Source organism: Carassius gibelio, chromosome A12 (assembly GCF_023724105.1).
Source record: "Carassius gibelio isolate Cgi1373 ecotype wild population from Czech Republic chromosome A12, carGib1.2-hapl.c, whole genome shotgun sequence".
In the NCBI taxonomy this organism is placed as follows: Eukaryota; Metazoa; Chordata; class Actinopteri; order Cypriniformes; family Cyprinidae; genus Carassius; species Carassius gibelio.
The window spans coordinates 24522850-24542017 of record NC_068382.1 but is presented as its reverse complement, the minus strand read 5'-3'; the positions used below and the strand labels follow the sequence as shown (position 1 = coordinate 24542017).

At 38.3% G+C, this 19168-nt stretch overlaps 1 protein-coding gene across 1 annotated transcript; it reads left to right on the top strand.

The window, feature by feature from the left end:
- Positions 1 to 1343: 1343 nt before the first annotated feature.
- LOC128025529 (alpha-tectorin-like) lies at positions 1344 to 18336 on the top strand. Its single transcript, XM_052611975.1, has 31 exons — positions 1344 to 1392; positions 3859 to 4248; positions 4679 to 4705; positions 5078 to 5087; positions 5288 to 5727; positions 5859 to 6260; positions 6349 to 6444; positions 7373 to 7753; positions 8223 to 8344; positions 8513 to 8791; positions 8938 to 9033; positions 9125 to 9278; positions 9448 to 9701; positions 9792 to 9938; positions 10019 to 10598; positions 10726 to 11309; positions 11392 to 11956; positions 12063 to 12667; positions 12771 to 13341; positions 13493 to 13698; positions 13875 to 14084; positions 14418 to 14606; positions 14687 to 14976; positions 15277 to 15548; positions 16005 to 16124; positions 16229 to 16413; positions 16586 to 16743; positions 16842 to 17087; positions 17361 to 17523; positions 17777 to 17879; positions 17993 to 18336. The coding sequence occupies exons 1-31, from the start codon at positions 1344 to 1346 to the stop codon at positions 18094 to 18096; spliced, it is 7998 nt and encodes a 2665-aa protein (XP_052467935.1). The 3' UTR covers positions 18097 to 18336.
- The last annotated feature ends 832 nt before the right edge of the window (positions 18337 to 19168 follow it).

Genomic DNA, 19168 nt, shown 5'->3' with positions numbered 1-19168 from the left:
ACATTGATCATTTAATTTAACATCACTAATATATTTTTTTAATTCCTTAGTCTGTACCTCTTTTCTAAGGAGACACATTATTGTGCATCACATGGTTTGTGAGACGTGGGTTTTTGAATGATATGCTAAAATGTGCAGTTGATTAATGTAGTAGATTCCTAAAGAGTGTAATTCTGCACCTGAATATAGTGTTCACTTCCCTCAATTATCCAAGATTAGACTTTATTCTGCAGACTTGATTTTACTTTAAATTAAATGATTGAATGATTGATTGATTTTTCTCACTTTGGGGAAGTGCCAACATTTGCCTGTTTTGCCTAATTCTGTTTATTTTACGTTGTCTTTATAAATCAGATTTCATGCATATTTGATGCTTATTCTCAGTTTTTCCCTTTATCCAAATATTAAATAACCATTAATTTGTCTAATGTTATCCTGCTACTTAGCATGTTGTTTCCCAGCTGTTTTTAAGACATTAGTTAATTTTTGGGTTTATGTTTGAGTTTTTAGTTGCTTTAAAATTATGTAACTCTTTGTGTTAAAATTTTGCACCTCTAAAGATCTCCATCTTAAAGCCACTGCCTGCATCCTTCCAGTGGTTTTTAATTAATAAAATATATTATATAATATATATATAATATTAACCATCATTTATACGGTTAAACTTTATTCACAATCAGAATTATAACATTATTAAATTAAGTGCCATTCATCTTTTCAGTCACCTTTAGCTCACTCATTGGTGATTTTATATTACTCTTTTTGTAAAGCAGCTTTGGAAAAAACAAGAAAGAAAATGAAATCAAACTGACTTGCCATCATTCCATCTACATTTAGATCTGTTCAAGCACAGAGTGAAAGAATGTGTTTGTGAATGCAGGTGGACACAAGGAAACAATCCGTTCAAATAACAAATATCTCCATGTCACATGAAAAACTGGTTTAAGACATTGTTAAGAAATTGCTCTTGGTTCCAGTAAAGGTCCACCCACTTGTATTAATAAAGGCACTGATGAGATCGTGAGAGCTGGAGATCATCATCGGCTGCTGAAGAGAGAATCTCTCTGAGTGTGCTCTGCAGCAGCATTTAACCTCAGGTAAATATTTATCTAAATGTCATCACATTGGGCTCTAAAGACTCAGGAACTACTTTGAAAAAATGTTTGTTTATTTAGTTATTTCTTTATAATAGTTAATTACCTTCTAGTAAAAATTACTTTAAAAAAATCTTAAATCTAAAAGAATATAATATTCTTATACTATATAATTAATATAGGAATATAAGAATATATGTGTATTTGTTGTAAATGTGTGTGCAGGTGCAGGATCTGCCTTTCGTCACAATGAGGTTTCTGATCTCTCTGTGTGTGTCACTACTGCTGCTGATTAATGGTGAGAGTTTTATCATCTGTCATGTGCTTGAGAATAATTAGTAGTTTTTCCCTAATATTAATTAATTATGTTTGTATTGTGTATTCAACAGGTGAAATAATCAATGGACAAACTACAGGTACAATAATTATTTACTTAATCACTTATTTTTCCACCTTTGCTTTCCTTTACAACTGTAAAAAGACGTATAAAAGGAATAATTGAACTAGATTAATTATTGATATGAATTCTCATATTTCAACATTTCTATTGTGTTTAATATCAGTTTTTTTCCTTTTATATATATATATATATATATATATATATATATATATATATATATATATATATATATATTTTTTTTTTTTTTTTTTTAAATAATCACTTCTATGAAAAAATATTTTATTATTTAATTATTGACTATATAATGTGTTTAGACAAAAGTACAAAAATATTATGTTTAGTCAGGTTTGACTTATAAGAACATTTTATTTCTCACAATTGTGACCTTATTTCTCATAATTCCAACTTTACATTTCACAACAATGAGATTCTTTAGTAACTGACAATTTATACAGTATCTATTAATATGTGTTAATTTATGAAATAGTCTTCCAGTGTATTTCACTGTATTAAAGCACTATATATCAGGAAGACTCAGATGCAGACTCAAATGTCAGGTTTGCTAAAGACATATTTATAGAAATGCCTTGAAGTCAAAATCAGACAAGAAATCACATTAAATAATGAACAAACTAATAAGGTTGGAAAGATGTAGCTGATCAATACTGAAGAAAGCAGGTAAATATGCATGTAGATAAGGAGATGATGAACAGGTGAAGTGGGTGGAGCAACAGATGATCCGTGATTGACAGCAGAACAGTAACACCAGACTTCACCTGCTGGACAGAGCTGGAACAGCAGGAACTGAAAACCAATGAGAACGAGAGAGAGGATAGTAGACATGACAACTATTATCACATTTTTAAGGAAATGTGGTTACATACTGCATGCATACAACTTAGATTACATACATTATTTTCACTTCATGGTGTCAATAAACATTTTCAGATTTTATTAAAAGCCTCAGTGCTTCAGTACTTCTAGAAAATAAATGTTTCCTGTACAAATGCAAACAAGTGGTACTATAATACTATGTAATACTATATTTACAATAAAGATATACCATACAGCCTATTCAAAATAAATATATATTTTGAGATTTTAAGAGCCACATGCCATTCGAGCTGATGGAAGTGAATATAACTCCTATAAATGAAATGAGATCTAGTTAGTAAATCTTTTTAAATTAGTCAGAGAATGTTTTAAACTGAGGATACAAGCACAGTCAGTTTATATAACCCCTCCCTAGTGTAGTATCCCAATATCTTATCAGGTCATAAACACACAACTGTTTGCCACATAAATAGAGAGTATATATCATCACAGGACTGTCCTTTTTTATGTCATTATTCTCTCAGAATCTACAACTTCCAGCTCTGACCCCTGCTATGATTATAACATACTTGATGAATACTGGAGAGACATGCGACAAAACGCGTATCAGTACTCTGGACATGATGACACTCTTGTTGAATGGAGTGGCTGGTATCGGCTGTATCTGAATGGAGAAAGTGCTCAGATGTCTGAGTGGTGTGTGAGTTATATGGGATGTGGTGGCGAAACTGGACTGTATCTCAACGGCTCTCATCCAAGAGTTGAGGATGGAGTGGTGACCCGTGAAGTTTTGGGAACTTATATGTGGGGGTGGTGGTGGTATTCCAATCAGTGTGGAGCCTACACATCCACCTCCATCCAAGTCAAAGCCTGTCCAGGAGATTATTATGTCTATGAATTTGTCAAACCCATCATATCAGCCCCTGGACCTTCATATTGTGCAGGTGAAATTTTAACTCTATTCCTCTTCAAAACTTTGAGATTTTTTTTTTAAATGTAAGTATCAAGAGTTAATTGTCTGATTATTTTATAATTTAACATGAATTTTAATTTATTATGTAATTTAAATATGGTTTAACCAGTTAGAATCAGTGCAGTCCATTAAACATTCTGTAGGTTCTTTGTAATTCTCCCTATACTCTCATAGCACTCCTCTACTGTAGATCTCATGTTAGTTGTAACACAGTTCCTCAAATTTCACAACTCTAGATGAACCAATAACAGCACATTTCTGCTGTACGTGATGTGTTTTTTGCACGTTATTATAATACATAATCACTAAATTACTCCATTCTTAATGAATAGCTCTACATAATTTACCTGTCCTCCACCTAAAAATTAATTCAAACAGTTTTTGTTGTTTAAAAGTTAGGATTTATGTGTGTTAGCCTAAACACCCGTTTACTGTACATAACATTACTTCTTTTAAAAGTTAAATGTATCGTTTTTTTCACAATGTAATACTCTAAATTGCCTTTAATGTACAGTAAATACAGTATTTTAACAGTACTTTTACAAATACCATGACAGTTGCTTTCCAAAGCTTCAGCAGTGATCCCTGCTACAACTATGAGTCTCTGGATCGTCCCTGGAGAGCCACCAATGAAAGTGGAGATTACATTTGTGATGACTCTTTCTCCTGGAATGGCTGGTACAGGCTTTTCTACAATGGAATGAACATCCAGATACCAGAGACCTGTGTTAGTTCATACAGCTGTAACACATACATCAGTCTGTGGCTCAATGGTCCTCACCCTCAGATAGAGGATGGAGTGGTGACCAGAGAGCTCTGTGGAGGGGCATATTGGAGCGGCTGCTGTAATTACAAGACAAACCCCATCAGATTGAAAGCGTGTCCAGGAAATTACTATGTCTATGAACTTGTGAAACCACAAATCGGATGTTCAGGATACTGCACAGGTAGCTTCCTTTTTTACCACTTTCTAAAGTCTTTTAAACCATTTAAAATTATCTCAATCATGTCTTTAATGTCCTTCTTTATAGATGTCAGCACTATTTCACAGGTGGCTTCTACTGTAAGTCCAGATATAGTCCCTGGATCCAGCATCACGTCGAGTAAGCTATATATTTATGTTTACAACTTTTAAATGCATTTATGGTAACACTTGAGATTAGGGAGCACTATTCCCCATTAACTAGTTTTTAATTAGGTTCGATCTTACTAGCATATTGGCTGTTTACTAGTACCTACAAAGCACATTTAAATGCCTTATTCTGCATAACCATATTCCTGATCCCTCATCCTGATCCCCTATTCAAACATATAATAATAATAATAATTCCTTACATGTATATAGCGCTTTTCTAGCACTCAAAGTGCTTTACATAGACAGGGGTATCTCCTCATCCACCACCAGTGTGCAGCATTCACCTGGATGATGCGACGGCAGCCATAGTGCGCCAGAACGCCCACCACACACAAGCTTACTGGTGGAGAGGAGACGGAGTGATGAAGCCAATCAGTAGATATGGGGACTGTTAGGAGGCCATGATGGTCCGAGGCCAATGGGCGAATTTAGCCAGGATGCCGAGGTCACACCTCTACTCTTTACGAAAGACATCCTGGGATTTTTAATGACCACAGAGAGTCAGGACCTCGGTTTAACATCTCATCCGAAGGACGGTGCTCGTTGACAGTATAGCGTCCCCATCACTACACTGGGGCGCTAGGACCCACACAGACCACAGGGTGAGCACCCCCTGCTGGCCTCACTAGCACCTCTTCCAGCAGCAACCTAGTTTTCTCAGGAGGTCTCCCATCCAGGTACTGACCAGGCTCAGCCCTGCTTAGCTTCAGTGGGAAACCGGTCTTGGGCTCCAGGGTGATATGGCTGCTGGCCACTAGACACACTGTTATGTTTCTAGTGTTCAGGGGTGACACATAATCAAATTTAACAATCTCTTGATTGTTTACTGGTAAAGATTTGCACTTATGAAGTTCTTCAGTGAAGTATAACTTGTTTGTTTTGATATCACACTTTACAGATTATGACCCGTGTGAAAACTACAATGTACTCAACAACTACTGGAGAAGCACACTCAATTATTGGTCTATGTATGGATACATCTCTGATCATGATGACACTCTTGTAGAATGGGACGGCTGGTATCGGCTCTTCATTAATGAGTCGAGTGCTCAGATGCCTGAGTGGTGTTTTAATTACATGTCGTGTGGAAGCATTAGTTCTCTGTGGCTTGGTGGATCTCATCCTCGTCTGGAAGATGGTGTTGTTACTCGTGAAGTTTACGGCTCTCGCTATGATCAGTGCAGTCGCTACAGGTCTGAACCAATCCAAGTTAAAGCTTGTCCTGGAGAATATTATGTCTACAAATTTACCAGACCAACTGTTTCAATCCCATTACCAGTATATTGTGCAGGTATTGTGTACATTCATTCATTATTATATCTGACATGCTTATTATCAGTTGTACTGTTGGTTTTCATATTACTATCTTGAATATAATAAATCTGATGTATGTGATGTTCTCTTTCTACCTTTTCATAATAGTACCTTTCACCACCCCAAGTGTGGACCCCTGCTACACTTACACCAGTCTGGATGAGCCTTGGAGAGCCACTGACAACTCTTACTATAATAACTATTACTACAATTACATGTGTGATTATAATGTGGAGTGGAATGGCTGGTACAGGATGTTCTACAATGGTCAAAATGCCCGGATGCCAGAATCATGTGTTAATAATGGCATGTGTGGCACTGTTTACCCAATGTCACTCAACGACACTCACCCACAGCTGGAAGATGGAGTGGTCCTCCGTCAGATCTGTACTTCTGTATGGAGTGACTGCTGTGCTTACAGATCCCACCCTATAAGAGTCAAAGCCTGTCCTGGAAATTACTATGTTTATGAGTTTGTCAAGCCAATGTTTTGTGGTGCTTACTGTGTAGGTGAGTATTTAATCACATGTAACTTATTAATTTATTTTTCTGTGGTTTGTTTACAAATTATTTACTGAGATAAAAAAAATGTTCTTAGTATCAGAAGCCTCAAACCAGTCCACCCCATCAGTGTCTACAACAACAGAGAGAATACCACCCATAGAATCCATTACTCCACCAATCACAACCACTGGTAAAGTACTGTCTTGTTTCATTTATAAACTCTCATGTGTATCATTTTGCACATATTTTCATTACACACAGTCTCTAAAAATTGTTCTGTTTCTGTTGCATTAAACAAACAATTACAGCTAAATTAACTTAATATGAGTAAAACTCACATAAGAAATTGTAATGCAGCTCACAAAATGAGAAAGCAATATAAATGAGAAGGAAAAGACAACAGTTGTCTAAAGACTCCCTGTGTAACTTGACAGATTATGTTGCTTCTCTAACTCTATATATTACAGTATATATAGAATTTTACAGATGGTTAATCAGAATAAAGTACTGAAGTGTTGTTTAATTCATAATGAAAAATATATCACCACTGTTTCTCAGACTTCTTTAGAATCCTTTCAAAAACTCAAATTGTTTGCAGACTACAACCATCAGGGGCAGGAAATAACCTAAATAGCATGTATACACGATAACATGGATAAAAGAAAAAAATCATAGGGAAAATTATAACATTTCAAGTTTATTTACTGATAGAATTTAATAGAGTTTATAGTCATATCTGATTTGGCACAAAGAAGATTTTTTTTTTCTCTCCATGATAGGACCCCTAATAAGTGGTCTATATGCAGACCACCACACACAAATCCCTCACTGCAAATAAGAGGTGAAGTGTGTTTTTAAATTGTTCTTCTTAATTGTGAAAGGGCACATTGCTGGCATCTTAAATCCAATTTTTTTTTTTTCACAGCTAAATAAAATATGTTCAAACTCAAAAGAAACTATTTTCAGCTTTGAATAACTAAAAGCACAAGAGTAACAGGGAGCTTCAGGAAAGAGCATTCTGAAGATTTCATACTGCTACTTCAGTTTTTACAAAAAAAAAGTATATAATATTAACTAAGTCAGGAACATTTATGTTTTTAATGTTTCCATATCACCAGCTCCCCCTGTTGACCCCTGCTACAACTACAATGTCCTGGATGAACTGTGGAGAGCCACCAACAATCAACATTCCTCTCAAATTATGTGTGACATTGGGGTCGGCTGGAACGGCTGGTACCGTCTCTTCATTCAGGATCAGAGCGTTCAGATGCCAGACACATGTGTTGATGAGTATAGTTGTGGCACTCATGCTCCACTGTGGCTGAACGGAGGACATCCAACAGTTGAGGATGGAGTGGTCACTCGAGATGTCTGCGGTCACTGGAGCAATGACTGCTGCTATTTCCATTCCAATCCCATTAAAGTCAAAGCCTGTCCAGGAGGGTATTACGTCTATGAGTTTGTGAACCCAAGTGCTTGCAGTTTGGCATACTGTGCAGGTAAATATTTATTTACATGTGCCCTTAGTTTATGAAAGAGATAATGCAGATTTTTCTAAAATATATTTATAATTTGTTTCAGATGCAAGCAACATAAACACTACATATACTACTATATATACAACCACAGCTGAAACTACAACCACAGAAACCACAACCATAGAAACTACAACCATGGACAATACGACTGGTAATATATTGCAGTGTGTTACAATGTGAAGGATTATTGTTTTGCATGAGCAAATCGGATCCATGTTATATATGTTTGTGATGCATGTAAATAATTTAAAATAATTCATAAAGTTACATAAGCTAATATATTATCAGCTATATTAAAGTAGGCAGAAGGCCACAGGTAATTACAGCCATGATGACGTGCATTCATATATCATCATTTCATGTTTTGTTGTATTTCATCATTTCATTGTATATATAAATTATTATTATTATTTTTTTATTATTATTGCAGGGCCATTTTATCCATTTGGAACTGGAGACACAGTGAATGCACGCAGTGATGATGGGAGTTCATCAGTTATATACTTGCAGCAGCCATTCATATTTTTTGGACAAACATACAACCAAATTAATGTAAGTCACTTTGGAATGGGAGGATTTTCAATGCTGAGTGTCTGTAACTGAAAAATTAAAAAGTAAATGGGGAAAAACGACTGCAGTTTACATTTCTGTGATAAAAAATTATTTGTATTCTATAAGAATTCTGCACATACAGTAATAATAAGTCCTGTTCTATTTCAGGTCAACAACAATGGACACTTGACCTTTGACGGGGCATGGTACAGCTACACTCCATACCAGTTCCCAGCCTATGGAGGGAAAGACCTCATTGCTCCATTCTGGACAGATATTGACAATCAGTGGAATGGTGTCATCTCATATCAACAGTACACCTCTGGCAGTGTCCTTACACAGGCAACCCAAGACATAAACCAATACTTCCCTGACTTGAGTTTCTCTGCTTCATGGGTCTTTGTTGCAACATGGGATAGAGTTGCGTATTTCTACAATTCAGGAACTGTAAGTAGCCCAGTTTGTTCCATGGAAGTCTTCCACTTCCGCTACATAAACAAACAAACAAACAAATAAAAATCAGTACACCACATAACATTTTCTTTCTTCCTTTAAAAATATTCAGACTTTTTCTGTTTTTTTTTTTTTTTTAGGAAACATCTTTCCAAGTGGTTTTGATTTCAAATGGCCATCTTTCATTTGTTATAATGAACTATGGTGCAATTGCTCCAACACAACGATATGTACAGGTATGCACAAGATGACAAGTTTCTATGATAGGTATTGCATTTTCAATGATTAACTGAATAAGCAGACATCTGGATGTCTTCCAATCATTAGGCCGGTTATGACACTATCGACTCAAGCCACCATTTCTCAATTACTGGATCACTCCAGAATGACATCACCAGACTACCACACAGCAGTAATGTCAATGTGCCAGGCAGATGGGCCTTCAGAACCGATCATGGATCACGGGGCTGTCAATTTAATGGTAATGTTACTGCCCTAACTGCATGCCACATTTGCTATTTGCAGCCAAACTAAGAATGACCTATTCAACTGGAATTGTACCATGCCAGTGAACTACAGCTGAGTCCTTCCAGTAATTACACAAATGATTTTAGGTTTTTATATAAATAAACCCTAAGTCTCTTTTACAGGTTTGCCAGTGCAGCTAGGAGACTCTTTCTGGAGTGATGCTGCCTGCCAGGAAAGATGCACCTGTACCAGAAGAGGCCTCCAGTGCAGCTTTGAGCCCTGCACTTATTCCCAAGCTTGTCGTCAAGATGCTTTCCAATACTCTTGTCAGAACATTCAGCGGCAAACATGCACCATCTCTGGTGATCCTCACTACTACACATTTGACAATCAGATTTTTCACTTTCAAGGAACCTGCACATATGTTCTGTCTGAGGTTAGTAATGTTGCTATGACTTTGTATTTATTGTATAGATTCGACAAGACTGGGGATTCTTTACTGATACTGATTTTTGACATTTTATAGGCTTGTGGAAATGGTTTGCCGTACTATCGCATTGAGGGAAAAAATGAGCATCGGGGTAGCACACATGTGTCGTGGACTCGAATGGTCAGAGTATTGGTCTATAATGAAGAAATTGAACTGGTTAAAGATCACTATCATGAAGCAAAGGTAAGTATCACTGTTTTGCTGTAATATTGAGTACAGCCATCCTTCCATTTTCTTAATTTCTTTTTTTCAACATTGTCAAGGTTAATGGGACCTTTATAGCAACACCATTCACCCTCCACAATGGTTCCATCCAAGTCTATCAGTCAGGTTTTTCCTTGGCCATCAGCACAGATTTTGGTCTCCTAGTTACATATGATGCATATAGCTACGTCACCATCTCTGTACCTTATGACTACCAGAATGCCACATGTGGTCTGTGTGGAAACTATAACCTACATCCTGAAGATGACTTCCGTTCAATCTCTGGGGAGATCTTGAGCTCAGATATTGACTTTGCCAACTCTTGGAAGGTAGAGGGAGACACAGATCCTGAATGCCATGATGTCAGGTGCACAGGTCTAGGTTGTGCGGTTTGTACCGCCAATGAAATGAGCCTTTACAGTGACACAAACCACTGTGGGATTCTAGGAGATGTTTTGGGACCTTTTGCATCTTGTCACTCTGTGTTTTCGCCACAGACCTACATAGAGAACTGTGTCTATGACCTTTGCTTAGGAGGAGGGTACCAGCCGATTTTGTGCCAAGCTCTCAATGTGTATTCTGCTCAATGCCAACAACAGGGTGTACAACTAGGGCAGTGGAGACAACCAGGCTTTTGCGGTAAGTGCCTTGTTATGTCTTCAGTAGAACTTAGTTTTGCATTCAACTTTGTGTAACTGAAATAACTGTGCAGTGTGAAAGATCACAGAGTTTGATGCATATTCCTACTTCTGCCCTCCATTTCCAGAGATTCAATGTCCTGAGCACAGTCATTTTGAGTCTCAAGGAACAAGCTGCCCTGCCACATGCAGCAACCCCTTTGCACCAATAAACTGTCCCCTGCCTAATCAGGAGAGCTGTATTTGTGATGATGGGTACATCCTCAGCGCTGGGCAGTGTGTAGCTGAAGTAAACTGTGGCTGTGTCTTTGAGGGCTTCTATTACTCTGAAGGACAGTCGGTAGTGTTGGGCGAGGACTGTGGGAGGCAATGCGTTTGCAATAGCAGGTCAATGGTGTGCACTCAACACCAGTGTGGTCCAGCTGAAGTGTGTGGACTCCATAATGGTGTAAGGGGTTGCAGACCCATCAGTTATGCTACCTGTTCAGTTGAAAGCCTGGGTTCATACCACACCTTTGATGGACAAACTTTCAGATACCCAGGAGCTTGTGGACTGACCCTTGCAAGAGTCATGGGGCCATCCCAACTGCCATACTTTGTATTGACAGTTGAGAAAGTACCCAGAGGCCTTCAAGACTTTTCCAGGTTCCTGAAGTTTGAGACAGGGGGAACACATGTTTCCATTGAATTGGGAGAAGGTAGCAATGTACAGGTTAGGCAATTTTTTTTCAGCATTTAACCATTATCTAAAACTCAAATGCTAGATCAAAGTCAGACTTTTTTTTTCTCCTCAGGTGGATGGACAGATGGTTGGTCTACCTATAAGTGTTGGTTCCAGTCAAATCCATATCTATCATAGCAGTGCAAGAGGTTTTGTTTTGGAGACAAACTTTGGAGTGACTGTTAGAGCTGACTGGCCACACATTGTCCAAATCACTGCGCCAACCACTTACAATGGTACACTTGGAGGTCTGTGTGGGAACTTGAATGGAAATGTTGAAGATGAATTCTACAGCCCGGATGGAGTGCTGCTGGATGACTCCCAGCTTTTTGCAGACAGCTGGCGTGATGGATCCCTTTCAGCCCACTGTGAGGACCCAACTGACATGTGGGAACCAGGTCAATATCAGAACAGGAGCAAGTTCAGAGAGCAGTGCAGCATCATGGCCATGAATGATGGACCATTTGCTGAGTGTAGCAGAACACTAGACCCTTGGCAACGGATTGAAGATTGCATTCAGATGCTGGAGCAGACGGGCGGTGCTAGGGAGGCTCTATGTGAGGCCCTGCGAGGCTACACACTGCACTGCCAACAGAATGGCATCGGAGTTGGAGAGTGGAGGAGTTTCACCCACTGTGGTTAGTATCTTGTAATATGATACGATTTTCAGAATTAAAACCATATATATCCTTCAAAGTACTGATCAATCATTGTCATTTTAATGTTTTATCTTAAACCTCCCAGATCCGAACTGTCCAGCAAATACCCATTTTGAATTGTGTGGCACATCCTGTCCTGCATCCTGCCCTAGTCTCTCATTTCCCTTCCAGTGCACGCTGCCATGCCAGGGGGGATGCCAGTGCAATGATGGACTGGTGCTGGATGGAGATCACTGTGTTCCCCCCACTGGCTGCGGCTGCCACTATGATGGGCGTTATCGGCAGCCTGGGGAGCAGTTCTGGCATGGTGAAGAGTGTCAGTTCCTGTGTGTCTGTGATGGAATCACTGGAAATGTCCGTTGCACACCATCATCATGCAGTGAACAGGAGATCTGCCGTGTGGTGGATGGGGAGTATGGCTGCCATCCTAATCCACATGGTAGCTGTTATGCTTCAGGAGACCCACATTATAAGTCTTTTGATGGAACATATTTTGACTTTCAAGGCAGATGCCGATATGTTCTGGCCAAAGTATGTGATGACACTCGTGGTCTACCGCACTTCCAGGTCGATGCAAAAAATGATGGGTGGCATGAATGGCCAGTGTCAATAACTGTCGAAGTTTTTGTCAACGTCTCTGGGCACCTTGTGCACATGTCACAGGACATGAACGGTTATTCTGCTGTTAAGGTAAGCTGTTCAAACTCACTGAAAATGTCCATGGAGTATTTGTACTATGAAAAACTATATTGTTCTCATTATTCATTACCATCTCTACTTTTTCCTCAACCAGGTTGATGAAGAGATCAGAAACCTTCCAGTCTACCTTGACTCTGGTCGGGTCTCTGTCTACTCCACAGGACAGATTGTATATGTCTCAACTGACTTTGGTTTCGGTGTCAGTTATGGTGGTTCCTGGCAGTTAAACATTGTTGTGCCAGCAGACTACAATGGAGTTGTGTGTGGCATTTGTGGCAACTTCAATGGCCTTCCCGAAGATGACTTCCTCACTCCTTCAGGTGTTCTGGCACATTCAGCAGACCAGTTTGGGGCAGAATGGATGGTTGAAAATGACACGTCATACAATCATGACTGTGGAGGCGGCGTCAGTCCTGGCAATTGCCACGATGCGAGCACAACTCTGATCTCACAAGCCTTGTGTGAGATCATCAGGGACAGTCAGGGTCCCTTTAGCTTCTGCCATGGTTCTGTCGATCCACAAGCCTACTTTGATAACTGTGTGTTTGATGTGTGCATTTCTGAGAACAGTAATGATGTCTTGTGTCACTCTGTCCAAGCCTATGTGAGTGCTTGTCAATCTGCCAATACTGTTGTCTATCCCTGGAGAGAAAGTGCATCCTGTGGTAAGTACAGTCTGTAAAATTTGTAAAAATACCAACCACAAATGCATTTGTTTTCTTTATTCAATGAGTTTTCCCCTTTTATTTCAAAGATTTCATATTGCACATGATATTAATTGCATTCTACAAATAAATTTTGTTGTTGCATTTCTAGTCATGGAGTGCTCCTCAAACATCCCAAACAGCCATTATGAGGTGTGTGGCACAGACTGTGGCCATACATGCGCCAGCAGCATTGATGCTAGCTGTGAACACACATGCTCCGAAGGTTGTTTCTGTGATGAGGGATTTGTGAGGAGTGGAGGACTCTGCATACCAGTGGAGCAATGTGGCTGCTTGTATGACGGATTCTACTATAATGTAAGGATTTAAGTATTATGTTTTCGTTTAAGTATTATCACATAGGGGCAAAGGATAATGAGGCACACAGCTTTATGATGATGCTGTATCTTAAAGGTTTTTTTTGTAGGTGAATATACTCATTGACATTATGTCATGAAAACTTAAAGTACATCATTATCATTATTTTTTTATAGATTGGTGAACAGTTCTGGGATTCAACATGTTCCCAACGCTGTCAGTGTTTTGCTCCAAATGATCTACGCTGCTCTCCATCTGGCTGCCCACCGACCATGGATTGTGCGGTCAGAAATGGACATCGTGACTGCTACAGTCCAATGTCTACCTGCACAGTCTGGGGTGACCCCCACTACATCACCTTTGATGGAGCTGTGGCCCACTTTCAGGTATGAATTAGTAATCTCTGCTATTTTTTTAGACAATTACCTTAACTGTTGTTTTATGACCCAATTCTAGGGGATAACTTCTTTAACAGTCCAGTTTATTCAAAGGAGGGTTATTGGTGTTAGACTATCTAAACGGCAAATATATTTACAGACTATACAAATATATAAAATATACTAATATACTAAATATACAGCATAATATTTTACATGGCACTGAAAATTATTTTATTTGTGAATTTATTTAATGTCTTACAAGAAACATCTTGGTATGAAGTTGCAGCTGTTTTGCAAATGAAAGAAATGATGAAGACTATGTGCATTGTGTTCTGTTAGGGAACTTGCTCATATGAGATTGCTCAGACCTGTGGTAATGTAACCGAAAATGATCTGGAGTTCCGTGTGGTGGCCACCAACAGGCACCGTGGGAACATGGTGGTATCATTTGTGTCTGCAGTGGATGTTTGGTTGTCTCAGCATGGACTACAGACGCACATCACAATTGGGCAGAACAGGAAAGTTAAAGTAAGTTGGACTTCAAATGTAAATGTAAAAAATATTATCTTTCACTTTCTCTCTTTTGAGATTTTATGATTTCCTTCTAGGTTGATGGGACCGCCATTGACTCACCAACGTATCAAAACAATGATCTAGTAGAGATACGTGAGGAGCAGGGATTCGTAATTCTAAATGCTTTCAATGAATTCATTGTCCATTTTGATGGACATAACAGTCTTCTAGTCAGAGCAAGTGAAAGATTCTATGGATCTCTGTGCGGAATGTGTGGAAATTTCAATGGTAATCCTGCAGATGACAAAGTGCTGCCGAGTGGAGACCCCGCTCCTGATGATGATTCATTTGGCCACAGCTGGCAATCAGACACCAGCATTCCAGGGTAAGAACCATGAGACGTTAGGACAGCTGTTTTTACCTGGTCGGTCATTCTCAGGTTTATTTTGATAATAAAACTGGACAGGGAAAAAGGTCCAAAGGTTTACTTTTTTCTTTTGTTTACTATATTTAGTATTTTATAGAGTTAATACACAGTGTCCAATTTAAAATATCTCATGCAAATTTATTGCCTAAAAACAAGTTGAGAATAATGTTTGTTGTTCACCTGTGAACTCTTTCTTTGTCCAAGAGATGAAATAGTGTAACCATTTAACTGACCTTCATTTTTTCATGTGTTCTTCAGCTGTGGTGCCAGAGACCAGACTGGTAATGCTGATGAGTGTCCATCCAGACAGAGATATTCTGATCTCTGTAGTATTATCACCAACACCACTGGCCCCTTCCAGAACTGCCATCTTCATGTTGACCCTGCACCTTACTACTACTCTTGTGTGTATGATCTGTGTCTGTACACACGTGCAAATGGCATGTTATGTTCAGCTGTTGAGGCCTATGAGACAGCTTGTGCCATCTTGGAGATACAGATCCCAGAATGGCGCTCGGCTCTGTGGTGTGGTAAGTCTTATTAACATGTCATTCAACCCAGATCATTTTTTGACAAACTGCTTCCAAATTTATTCAGTCCATGAAAGAGCTTTGATTCATGAACTGATTTTGCTAATCTAACCTGTAACAAATCTGACATTGCTAGTTCTTAGTTGCAATTCCACAGCTAACATAGACTTAGACATGTATAGGGTGTTTATATAGATAATTTAAAAATAAATTTATAAAATCCCAGTTAAAATAGACTAACAGACTAAAAATACTAACACGCTAATATTTGTGTATCTCAGTGGGAAAATTATTGAACATTTTGAAATTCACTTTAAATCGTTAGAAATGTATTTATTTTTTATTACCTTGAGGAATGTAAAGCAAAGATTATTCAGGGTGCTCAGAATGTTGAGCTCTGGCTCTGTTATTATGACTTAATGTCTCTTATATTTCATCTATCTCTGCTTCTCTTAGATGTGAGGGATCGCTGCTCTGAGCTCAGCTGCTCTGAAGATGAGTGGTGTGGGAAGAAAAGTGGTGTCTATGGCTGTTTGTGTAACGATGACCTACCCAGACCTCAAGCTGACTCGTTTGGTTGGTAACATTCCACAACAAATATGAAACATGATTTTTTTTTAAACATTTAATTGTTTAATATTTCTGACAATCATTAGATTTTTTTTCTCTCTCTCTCTCAGACTTCTCAGAAAGCTGTGAAAGCAGCTCTGGCTCCATGTCTGTGTCTCGCTGTCAGCTCTTTGAGGCTGGTTTTCCAGCTGACGTCTTACACCTCAATGATCCCAGCTGCAGAGGAACAGTCCGGAATGGCAGAGTGGAATTCCATTTTGATAATGATGAACATATCTGTGGCACAAATCTTCTGGTAGGATATATTATGAATAATCTAATCAAATACACCATCCAAACATTTGTAGTGTTTGATAAAACCAACAGAGTTGAATCAGATGATAATTTTTTAACTTTTGGGGGTTTTATAATTTGTAAAGTTTTTAATGTTTTCAATTCATTCAAAATGTTAAACATGTTGTTCACAGGCCAACGGCACCCACTTCATCTACAGTAACTATATTCTGGGGACACCGAGGTCAGAAGGTCTCATCAGCAGAGAGAAAATCCTCAAGCTTTCTTTCAGCTGTGCTTATCCTCAAACACAAACACTTTCCATGAATGTGGAAATCAATCCACTGGAGAGGTGCGAGTCAAATTCAGATTTGCTGTTTTATTAAAGGAGTACAATTATAGCCATAAAGCAGAGTAGTTTTAACACAGGTCTATCCATTATTTCACCAGCATTGTGCACAAGACTCTTCCCGCTGGAGAAGGCAGATATCAGGTTCGGATGATTCCATATGAGGATGATGAGTTTACTCGGCCCTTCACTGGTAGAGTGGATGCAGAGCTGGACCAGAAGATGAATGTGGAAGTTCGTGTCGAGGGGGTTGACAGCCGTCAGTTTGCTCTGGTGATGGACACGTGTTGGGCTACACCTGAGAATGATCCTGATTACAGTCTCCGCTGGGATCTCATCCTCACAGAGTAAAGCAATGTTGTTTTATCTATTCTTTAACGCCCAGTCTTAACTCACTATAACATAAAAAGATGATTTATCTGCACATAGACTGATTAAATATTATACATCCCTTTAAGATGAGCTGATATATAATCTTTCAGTACTAATGCAAAGACTTCCATTAATTTATTGTGCATGTAATGCAAATGAGTTATGATTTACAAGAAAGCGCTTTTGATTTGAATGCATTTCAAGTTAAAATAATTAGATTTGTTGATTGTCATTGTTAATATTCTCAGGTGTCCCAATCCAAATGATGACACAGTGGAGCTGCTGCAGAACGGCGTCTCGACATCCAGCCGTTTCTCCTTCAGGATGTTCATCTTCACTGCAAACTCCACTAAACTTTACCTGCACTGCGCTGTTCACCTGTGCCTTCTGTCAAGCAATCGCTGCTCAACGGTGAGTTTACAAAACCTCTCAGAATTATTAATATATTTCTGTGTATAGGATGTAATGGTTAAATTGTAAGGGTTTAAGAATTTACCACTTATAAAACCCTGTTGATCAAACATTAAAAATTGGAAGGAAAATTTTACCCTTAATCTCCATGGTGGTAAAGCTTGTCTTCTGCTGGAGACGTTGTGCATGCCTTTTCATGTTTGTGCAATGATATTTGCATTCACGGAACTGGGTTTTTGCATTTCTCTTTTAGGACTGTAACTCTGAACACCAGTGGAGAGAGCGCAGGTCTCTGGACTTCCATGACAGTGCTTCCATATCCTTGGGTCCTCTGATGTTATCTGAAGGAAGCACAGGTAATCATTAAACTTTAAATTAAATATTTATTTATTTATTTTACAAATAAAGGTTTCTGTTGATTTCTGCTCTCAATACATTACATTTTACTGCATTTGTTCCCTGTCCACAGATAAATGGGTCCCACAGCAAGTGAAAGTTTCCGAGGCTTCTCGTCTGTGTGCTTCTCTGATGCTTTTACTTGTTCCTCTGTTTGGATTCCTGAACTTGTTTTAATGTTTTCCTTCAAATATAATGTTATATTTTACATGCTTAATTTCTAATGGCATTTTGATGAATATCGGAGGGTAAATTTCTTCTTGTCATAAATGTGTTTTTTTGTTCCATATTCAGTTTTACATTAATTGTTCTGTACTAAATGAATTGTATTTTACTTGTACTACATTACCAGAGACAATCAGATTCTTGTTTTTTCTTGCTTAATCATGCAAAATTATTAAAAAGTAATACCTGGTCTGCAGTTGCTTTTTTAATCATCCAACTTTTTATAAAATTTGACAAACAACCTGTTCCAGATCACTTTCTAATTATTTTAAAATTACAAAAGAACTAAACAAAACCCAAACAGGCAAAGCATGACAAACAGAGTTGGGAAGTACAATATCTGACTAAAATGTATGCCATATTTGAATCATGATAGAGAGTCAAGTGATTTAATATACTTTGAACAGCATAACTCATGTCTGTAAGAAGAAGGTAAAAACGATATAGAAATGTGTTTACTGAATTTATTATAAGGCATATATTATAGGGACACAAAAATGCTGTTGAAATTATCTAGAAGGTAAAGTTTGACACAACTTACCACAAAATTCTTTTGCATAGACTTGAACACTTTGTTGGCATTAATGGAAGTGCATTAGCATTGTTTAAATCCTACTTATATGACTGCCATCAATTCATAGCAGTGAATGAAGAGGTATCATATCAATCACAAGTGCAGTATGGAGTACCTCAAGGCTCAGTACTAGGGCCACTACTCTTCATGCTTTATATGTTACCCTTGGGAGATATCATCAGGAAACATGGTGTTAGCTTTCACTGTTATGCTAATAATACTCAGCTCTATATTTCTCAGTGGCCTGGTGAAACACACCAATTTGAAAAACTAATGAAATGCACAGTCGATAATTCTAATGCTTTATTGGTTGATTGTTCTGTACGCTTAGTAAACAAACTACAGCTAGTCCAAAATGCAGCAGAAAGAGTTCTTACTAGAACCAGGAAGTATGACCATATTAGCCCGGTCCTGTCAACGCTGCACTGGCTCCCTATCAAACATCGTATA